This window comes from Macaca thibetana, chromosome 10, assembly GCF_024542745.1.
Source record: "Macaca thibetana thibetana isolate TM-01 chromosome 10, ASM2454274v1, whole genome shotgun sequence".
In the NCBI taxonomy this organism is placed as follows: Eukaryota; Metazoa; Chordata; class Mammalia; order Primates; family Cercopithecidae; genus Macaca; species Macaca thibetana.
In genome coordinates this window covers 5,322,534-5,332,267 of record NC_065587.1, presented here as the reverse complement: position 1 = coordinate 5,332,267, position 9,734 = coordinate 5,322,534, and the positions used below count along the sequence as shown (strand labels likewise).

At 56.1% G+C, this 9,734-nt stretch overlaps 1 protein-coding gene across 2 annotated transcripts in view; it reads left to right on the top strand.

Annotated features, from left to right (window-relative positions):
* The first annotated feature begins 2,064 nt into the window (after nucleotides 1-2,064).
* FBLN1 (fibulin 1) overlaps nucleotides 2,065-9,734 on the top strand; it is a 97,916-nt gene continuing 90,246 nt past the window's right edge. Inside the window, exon 1 of one of the 2 annotated variants that reach the window (XM_050805852.1) lies at nucleotides 2,065-2,315. In XM_050805852.1, the coding sequence (XP_050661809.1) occupies nucleotides 2,237-2,315 (79 nt within the window). In that variant the 5' untranslated portion in view covers nucleotides 2,065-2,236. The remainder of the gene's footprint in view (nucleotides 2,316-9,734) is intronic. The other variant, XM_050805853.1, reaches the window with a different exon arrangement.

Sequence of the window (9,734 nt, the reverse complement as noted above, 5' to 3'; positions counted from 1 at the left end):
GCCAGTCGCATGTCACCTCTTCCTGGGGGGCCTCCTTAACCTCAGAGGCAGTGAGCATGCCAGTCCCCTTGGTAAGCTTTCCTGGGCTCTCTGCAAACTTCAGACTTGTAAGACGCCCTGTGGGGAGATGAGTTCTTGTCCTTTTGATTTTCATTTTAAAATTTAACATGTGGCCGGGCACGGTGACTCACGCCTGTAATCCCAGCACTTTGGGAGGACAAGACGGGTGGATCGCCTGAGGCTGGGAGTTCAAGACCAGCCTGACCAACATGGAGAAACCCCGTCTCTACTAAAATACAAAATTAGCTGGGCGTGGTGGTGCACGCCTGTAGTCCCAGCTACTTGGGAGGCTGAGGCAGGAGAATCACTTGAACCCGGGAGGTGGAAGTTGCAGTGGGCTGAGATCTTGCCACTGCACTCCAGCCTGGGCAACAAGAGCAAAACACCATCTCAAAACAAAAACAAAAACAAAAACAAAAAACCATGTATTCAGAAAAGGGCACATGCCATAAATGAACAGCTCAATACATTCTCACAAACTGAGCCCAACCTTGTAACCAATACCCAGAGTGCAAAAGCTGAACCTAACCAGCCTCTGAAAGGCCAGCATGCTCCCACTCCAGGATCACCACTCTCCTCACTCTCCTGACCTCTGACTTGTTCTTGCCTTTTTTTTTTTTTTTTTTTTTTTTTTTTGAGACGGAGTCTCACTCTGTCGCCCAGGCTGGAGTGCAGTGGTGAGATCTTGGCTCATTGCAACCTCCATCTCCTAGGTTCAAGCGATTCTCCTGCCTCAGCTTCCCGAGTAGCTGGGACTACAGGTGTGCACCACCATGCGTGGCTAATTTTTTTGTATTATTATTATTATTATTTTTTAGTAGAGACAGGGTTTCACCATGTTGGCCAGGCTGGTTTCCAACTCCTGATCTCAGGCAATCCCCCACTTCATCCTCCCCAAGTGCTGGGATTACAGGTGTGAGCCACCACCACCGGCCTGTTCTTGCCTTTTATGTAAATTGAATCATGCAGAGAGTGTTCCTTTGTGGCAGACTCTATTACTCTGACTTATGTCTGTGAGATTTACCCGTTATGTGAGGTGTGGATCATTCATTCCTGTTCAGTTTGTCGTACTCCTAACCCCGAATACTCCACGATATTCATCTGTTTTGATGACGTTGGGCTTCCCAATTGGAAGAATGATGAATGCGCGGCTATGGGCGTTCTCCTACAGGTCTTTCTGTCTTTTGGAGCACACATTGTGTGCGTTTCTGCTGAGTGTAAGGCTGGGAGGGGCGTTGGTGGCTCAAGGGGGTCCATCGTGAACTCACAGGAACACCGCTTCGAGCTCGGTGGCATTCCTATGCGTCTCATCCCGTTCCTCCGCATCTTCACCTGCACCATTTTATTTTTCTTCTTTGGAAAATAAATCTACTTGTGGTTCCAAAGACTAATTCACCCTCAGTAACCCCCTCAGCCATGAATTCCACAAGAAGCAGCTCCCGCAGGCCCAGCGCCAAAGCTGCCTCCCCCTGCAGCCTCGGTGACTTCCCAGGTCTCTCCCTCAGGCTCTGGTGTCCCGGGTGAGCCCAGCACACGTTGGGATTTTGGTTGTCTGTTGGCCTGGCCCAACTGTCCCTGTCTCTGAGGGCAGAGCCGGGTCCCACCCCGGGACACGCCTGGGTTCACCGACCTGCAGCCTCCGGGCCGAGGGTGCGGGCTTGGCGGTAGGGCCCACCCCTGTCCCCCCAGCAGCCGGGTCTCTACTTCAGGCCCAGGTCCCCGCTCCTACGCGCAGAGTCGGCAGGGGCTAACCTTTGGTCCTGAGCCCGCCCATCGAGAGGGGGTGGGGGGAGGAGGGGATCAGGTTTCACGGAGAGTTGGGGGATAGGGATGGGGGCATTCGGCCCGAAGGCTCCCCCTCTGTGCCCCATCCGGGGAAGTCTGGGGTCCAGGCCCTCGCCCCCAGTCGTGGGCGCGCGCCCCTCGCAGCCGGGTTGCGGGGAGGGAGGGTCCCGGAGGGCCGCGGCAGGGGGCGCCGGGGAGGGAGGACCAGGCGACCCGCGGCCCCGCCTCCGCCGCGCCCTCCTCCCGGGCGGGATAATTGAACGGCGCGGCCCTGGCCCAGCGTTGGCTGCCGAGGCTCGGCCGGAGCGTGGAGCCCGCGCCGCTGCCCCAGGACCGCGCCCGCGCCTTTGTCCGCCGCCGCCCGCCGCCCGCCGCCCGCCGCCCGCCGCCCATGGAGCGCGCCGCGCCGTCGCGCCGGGTCCCGCTTCCGCTGCTGCTGCTCGGCGGCCTCGCGCTGCTGGCGGCCGGAGGTAGGGGCGTCCCGGGTCCGCCGACCCCACTTAGGGTCCCCACCCCCTCGGCCTCGCGCTCCCTGCGAGTTTCGGAACCACGGGGACTCGGAGTCCGTACGCTGCCCTGCGTGGCGCCCCCGGACAGTCACCGCCGAGGCCCCGGCGACAACCTCCCCTCCCCCACGGCCAGCTCCGGCCCTCATCTCCTCCCCGGCCTGGGGACTTGTTTCAAAACCGGATTCCACCACCTCTCAAACACACGCTTCTACCCCAATCCTGACAAATCCAGCCGTCTCCGGGGGCCCCACCCCGGGCCCTGGGGGTTCAGGGGCGCTGGCTGGGCTGGGGGCCTCTGGCTGGGGGTTACCGAGCCCAGGGCGCCTTGCACTTGGCGCTGGAAGCTCCCTCGGGTATCTTTCCTCACTGCTTCCCGCCTCCTCCCCCAGGTAGGGGCTGTTGTACCCAGCTTTCGGATGTGAAAATTGAGCCTGTTGGGTGGGAAGCAGTCATTTCCCCAGGAGACACTGGCAGTCCTGGGATAGGGGCTGGAGAGGAAGACACGAGAAAGCCGGGGAGCAACCTGGAGGTTTTGGGGGCCATAGCTGGGAGGATCGAGGGGCTGCGGACCTGGCCACCTCCTCGCTGCCTCCCTTCTGGGACAGAGGACCCAAGGCAGTGGTTCTGCCGGGCGGTGCTCAGCGGGGACTGAGGACAGGTCACTTCCACCAGTGGCAAGGGGGATGGAGTTTCCAATAGCAGATCTGATCGATGGCCCAGACCTTAGGCCTCAATCCTGGGACTGACAGTTCCGGGACAGTGCCCACCCAGCCTGCGCTTTTCTCCCTGCTAACCCTCAAGGCCTGGTCCCTGGGGGGACCACCACGAGGTGCTGTGATCAGAGCAGCTGCTGGGTGGCAGAGCCATGACCTGTGACCTCTCTGCTGACCCATGGCTTCTCAGGGCCACTAGCCAGGCCCAGCACTCATGGCGTCTTTGTTTCTCCGGGGGCCCCGGTCCAGGGGAGTGCCCCAGACCACCCTCGGAATCCTGAGTCTTAATCCCTGGTTTAGTTGAGTTCCTTTTAACCTCTGGTGACCGCCTTTGTTAGTCAAAGGGGTCACTTGTCCCGATCAGTGCTCACCGGGGGATTCCAGGAAGGGGGTTGAAAGGGGCTGGAGGGGGAGGGGAGGCGGGGAGCTGAGCTCTACAGAGCTTTCTGGACTCGCTGCAGCAGAGCCCCGTGGAGCTCTGATTGTTCAGGCGGTGCTGGGCACGGCCTGGGCACCTCCTGGGGTTGGAGACGGTGTGGGGAGGCGCAGAGCTCAGTGTTGGCACCAGGAGCCTTCTCAGCCCCTGGGGTCTCCCTGGTGGCTCCTTAGAAGAGATGGAGCTTGATGCAAGGGGAGCGTGGGAAGAGGGCATTCCAGCAAGCAGCAGCGGCCGGGTGGCTGCCAGCTGGAGGGAAAAGCCAGAGGGGCCCTGGGTGGTGGGCGGGTGGGACATCGGAGACCCCTGTTAGAAAAGGAAGGAGGCTCAGAGACCCCTGATTGTATAGATGAGGAAGCTGAGGGCCTGAGAGAAGGCGTGGTAAAACTCTCCCCGGCCCGCGAGTCTCTGCATTCTCTCTCACTGTTCTTTTCTGTCTACGGTTTGCGAACAATTTCTCCCTGTGCGTGTGTGACTGAATGAACACCCCAGGACTTGCGGGCAGGAGTGGCTCACTGCGCCGCTGATCCTTTTCCACAGAGAAGTTTGTAAGTGGAAGGGTTTCAAAAAGCCTCCTAATTGCACAGTTCGATAAAAACAGCTGGATGTCCTGTGGGCCTTTTGTTTCTTTTGGGAAGGAGTGTCTTTGAGTTTCAGCAGGTTTAATCTGGTACGGTTTGGGAAGGGGCTTTGAGAGACTGCCTGGCCCCTGTGTGCAGCTGTGAGGCCCCCGGAGCCCTGTATGTAAGGACACAAGTGGCACCACCCCTGCTCTCCGAGAGCTGTGGGGCTGCAGACGGTGAGCCTGTTAGCTGATCTGCAGAAACTCCTTTGGTGACGGCCACTTAAATGGAGAAGGGCGCTGATCTTTCTTGCCAAAGGGCCGAGAGGAGCCGCCTGTCTGTCCTGCGTCTGTCGGTCCCGTTGGGCTTTACTGAGAGCTGGGTGGGAGGGAGAGGAGAGGAGGAGGTGTTAGGAAAAGACGATTGTGTTTTCTCCAAAGCTTTCTTGGCCTCTGGCTGCGGCTGGGCAGCATTTCCAACTGATTAAAAGAAAGTTGGGAGGGAGAACAAAGACCAGGGAGGACTTGGCTTGAAAACATGTGGTCTGTGCCGCCACTCCTGGAAATTTCCCAGTCAGGAGGTGGGGTTCAGGGCACCCAATGCGTGAAGATGAGACTCTGTGCCCTGGGGGTCAGCTCTGGGGCCTCTCCTGCCACACCCACAGCTCTAGCTCACACCCTGCTCCTGAGCCCCGCTCCTGGCCCTGCTGAGGGACCCCAACTCAGGGCTGCATTTGCCACCCCTGCAGGTGTGTGGGGCAGGAGGAGGGGCACGCGGCTGACTCACGTTCAGGTGCTGGAGGCTCCACAGGCCTTGTGAGACTAGAAATCAGTTTGCATCAGAAAAAGCCACGATATGCTTTGGTGGTTTTCTCATTTGTAAAATGAAGAGAACAAAAACCTACTTCTTCGGTTGCCTTGAGGATTAAGAGAGAGAACCTAGGATGGTGTCTACCATGGCAGCTATATTATTATTATTTTATTTTTGAGACAGAGTTTCGCTCTTGTCGTCCAGGCTGGAGTACAATGCCATGATCTCGACTCACTGCGACCTCTGCCTCCCGGGTTCAAGCAATTCTCCTGCCTCAGCCTCCCCAGCAACTGGGATTACAGGCGCCCGCCACCACGCCCAGCTAATTTTTGTATTTTTAGTGGAGACAGCGTTTCACCATGTTGGCCAGGCTGGTCTCGAACTCCTGACCTCTGGTGATCCACCTGCCTCGGCCTCCCAAAATGCTGGGATTACTGGCATGAGCCACCGTGCTGGCCAGCAGCTCTATTATTAATGTTAGCCATTATTCCTGTTGTCCCCTTCCCTAGGAAGTGTTGGCACCAGGTGCTTTCGCAGGCCTTGGGGGCTCCCTGGAAGCTCTTTGGAGGAGATGGGGCTAGATGTGAGGGGAGCACGGGAAGAGCACGATTCTGCCAACACCCCAGAATCATTCTCCCCAAGATGCCTCTGAATGTTCTACTACTGCTGAATTTCCCAGCCAGGCGCTGAGAAGAAGGCCCCATGGGGCTACAGGACTGGCAGCTGTCAGTGCCAAACCCCTGTCGGGAAAGGTGGTGTTCTTAGCCGTTCGGTCATTCATTCACAAAGGGAAAGCTCAGTGCCAGACACTGCTCTATGTCTTGTGGCTATGGCAGGAAAGGAGAGATACCTGGTCCCGCCCCCCGCCCCCCACCGCCCATGCAACTCACATTCCCTAGGAGATCCAGAAAAATGAACTGAGCCCTACTGGCAGAGTCAGGGAAGACTTCCTGGAGGAAGCGGCATGCAAACTGGGAACCTGAGGAGGAAAAGGCAGTGGCTAAGTCTGTGGGTGGGGCTGGGAGGATGGGGGAAAGGGTGTTCCTGGCAGGGGAAATGGCAGGGCCAAAGACCTGGAAGGAACAGAAAACATGAGACTTCCAGGGAAACCCCCTCCTTCTACCCCCTTCCAGTTCCTTCCAGTTCCACCAGTTCCTTCCAGCTCCTTCCAGCTCCTTCCAGTTCCTTCCAGCTCCTTCCAGTTCCACCCCCTCCTCACCACTGGGGGGACTGTGCTGTCTAGGGACTTCTCCAGCAGCTTCCCCGACCTGGCGAGACTTTAAAGCTGGGCTCTGAGCACTGGGCACCTGGGCAGGGCCGCTTTTCAGGTGAAGTTTATTAGAACAGTTCTAAGAAGGCATGTAGTTATTTTGCCAGCATATTTTATACAACAAGATTTTCCTTTTGCAGAATAGCAAATCATAACAATTTGATGAATGAATCCTTTTGTAGGCCCCATATGGTTCCAGTTTCCTTGTAATGATCTCACATGTGGCCCCATAACTGAACAGGGTGGGAGTGGGGAACCATTGTGTCAACTTCCCTGGGATCGGAGACCCCCTCAGGCTGGAGGGGAGCTCAGGGCTGGCTAAGTCATCTGCCGCAAGTCACCCAGCGAGGAGCGGGGCTGGGGCTGGGCCTAAAGCTGGGCTGTGCCCCACCTCCTTTAACCCCACAGTGGTCCTAACTAGAGGCTAGGGTGGGAGGGAGCGGGACGCCCGTCACCCTAGCTGCTTACAGGTTATTTGCGGGTTACTACACTGTGCGGAGCCAACTTTAGAAGGGGGTTAGGAAGCTGTGTGTTGGTCCCAATTCTGAAAGTGCCTGAAGAGATCTCGATGACACCCACAAACTCTCTGCCTCTTTTTCCTTCACTATGAGATGTGAAGGTCCTCTGGGTAATTATTATAGGTGAAATGCTTTCCATTTAGTAATGAATGTCGTCTTCTCAGCAGCCCTACGAAATAGGTGATCCAGTGTTGTTTTGAACCTGTTTTTATTTTTTTATTATTATTTTTGAGATGGGGTCTCACTCTGCTGGCCAGACTGGAGGGCAGTGGTGTGATCTCGGCTCACTGCAACCTCCACCTCCTGGATTCAAACCATTCTCCTGCCTCAGCCTCCTGAGTAGCTGGGACTACAGGCGTGTGCCACCACATCTGGCTAATTTTTGTATTTTTAGTAGAGATGGAGTTTCACCATGTTGGCCAGACTGGTCTCGAACTCCTGACCTCAAGTGATCTACCCGCCTCGGCCTCCCAAAGTGTTGGGATTACAGGTGTGAGCCACTGCGCCTGGCCCTATTTTTCCTTTTGGATCCCGTCACCCACTGAGTGAAAAGGTCCTGTGAGTTTTGCTACCTAGGTATGAAGCCTGGCTTCTTGTTTTGGCCTAGAACTCCTCTGTGGACCCACACAGTGCCATTCCTGAGAGCCATTGATGCATGTGGTGGGTTGAGGATGGAAACCCAACACCTGTACACCCAGCGTGGTCTCCCCACAGCATGGGGAATCGCCCCTTCATGCCCCACCCCTGCCCCAGTTCACCTGTGTTACTTAGCTATGCCCTCACCCTAGCCCTGCAAAGGAGGTGCTGTCATTGTCCCCCTCATCAATGGGGGGACATGGAGGCCCAGAGAGTCCAGGTAGCAAGCCCGTGGGCGCACAGCTGCTAAGTGGCAGCACCAGGATTCGAGCTTGGGCAGCTTGGCCCTGATGCTATACCCCTCACCAGCACACTGGACAGCCTCATGTATCTGTTTTTTTTTTTTTTTTGAGATGGAATCTCGCACTGTCATGGGCGCGATCTCGGCTCACTGCAACCTCCGCCTCCCAGGTTCAAGCAATCCTCCTGCCTCAGCCTCCTGAGTAGCTGGGATTACAGGCGCCCACCATCATGCCCAGCTAATTTTTTGTATTTTTAGTAGAGACGGGTTTTCAGTATGTTGGCCAGGGTGGTCCTGACCTCGTGATCTGCCCACCTCAGCCTCCCAAAGTGCTGGGATTACAGGTGTGAGCCACCACGCCCGGCCAGCCTCACGCACCTTTAGAAGACTTGAATCTTTAAGTCTAGTTCAGGGGGAAGCCTATTTCCTTTGGAGTGTGATGGTGGGGTGTGTGTGAGCTTTGGAGTCACAGCTGGATCTGAAGCCTGCCTTTGCAGAGGCTGCATGGCCTCGGGCAACTCGGTGATTCTCTCTTTGCCCCCTTTCATAGAATAACTAGGATCACGTGAGCTCATTTGTGCATTCATTCATTCACAGACGTTTATTGAATGACTGCTCAGGGCAGGCATGGGGGCAGGATGCAGAATGAGACTGTCTGGCTTAGCCTCGTGGCACTAAGTACAGAGTTAATTATTTGTGCCAAGTGCTGGGCAGCTCAGGGTACAAAGAGACCATGCAAGAAAGAAAACATATATGTCCCATGTGCATACGTGTGTATGTGCATATGTGTGTGCATTGGCGGTAGTTAGGGAGGACTTCCTGGAGGAAGGGATCTTTGAGCCGGTGTGGCATGAACAAGCTGGCCTGAGGAGAGCAAGTGTCCTGAGACCCTCCAGCCTGTGACGCTCCAGGTTCCAAATGCCAGGTGCGTAGGATGCATGACAGGTGGCCAGAGCAGCGAGAGGAACACCGGGGGAGATGCGTCCTGGAAGCCCAGGAGGCCCTTGGAGCAGGGTGGGATGTTGCAGAAGGATGAGGATGCCCCTCTGTACACTGGGCTGATGTAGGAAGTTGCTGCCTGGGCCAGAGCTGCCTGGAGGGAGCTGTGGGGAGAATGCTTCTCACTTTCCCAGAGAGGTGCCTTCTGCTCCTCCCCTCTTGCTGCCTTCTCCCGGCTGGTTCACCACCCAAGACCCCTGTCATCTCAGTGACAGATGCTGGGGACAGGCTCAGCAGTGGACACAGGCAGGTCTTGTGTTGAGTATGGGGCCAGGAGCCCTAAGAGCAGGCTCCAGTTTGTCCTGCTTCCTCCTTCAGAGGCCAGGTGGCCTTGGAGAGGGCACACAAGTCTGTCCTCATCCTGGACCTGTAAGGGATGCAGGGACATAGGCCAATCTGGCTGGATCCCTGCTGGCTTCCCAGGCTTGGAGGGGCAGGGCGCAGGTGGGGGTTGGGAGTAGTCGCCCAGTCCTGTTTGGCTGGAACTTTCCATCAGAATCTCTGTGGTTGACATCTCGTTGCATTTCAGGCTTTTTGGTACCTTGGTTCTGGACACCACGGAGGCCACTCCAACTCTTTGCTGTAGCTTTAGACAACGCTATGGGGCAGGTGGGGCGGGGGCGTGATCCTTTTGGGTGGTGAGTCCAGGAGGCACAGGGAACAAAGCCTCAAGCTCCCATTCACTTTTCAAAACTCCTGATGCCCTCGGCTGCCTCTGAGTGTTTGAGCTTGAGCAGAGGAAATCAAGGAAATTGAGGCTGGCTTCTCATCACATGCCCTTTCTTCATCCCCAGCTATTCACGGAGCTTTGCAACTTTTAAAATATCCTCGTTTGCCCGATGAGGATATTAAAATAAAAAAATAGACACCTAATCAACCACCATCTCGTATCGTCACCACTTCATAGAGGTAGGGAACATTTTGATGCCCCGGATTTTGGAAGGACGCGGTCTCACAATAAAAGACAGCATTGTAGATGGAATCGGGCAGGCTTTGTAGAGGTCCCTGGGTCCTGCTTTGATTTCACCCTATTTTGTTGCAACCCAGTGGAAATTTTGTCAGAGCAATGCCTGTACACGGGGTGGGATTTGGGAAGTCTGCTCTTAACTGCAGGCGAAATCCTCCATTCCTCCATTTACCCTCCATCTGCAGAACTTTTCATATTCCCAAACTCCATTCCGTTTGTAAATGAAA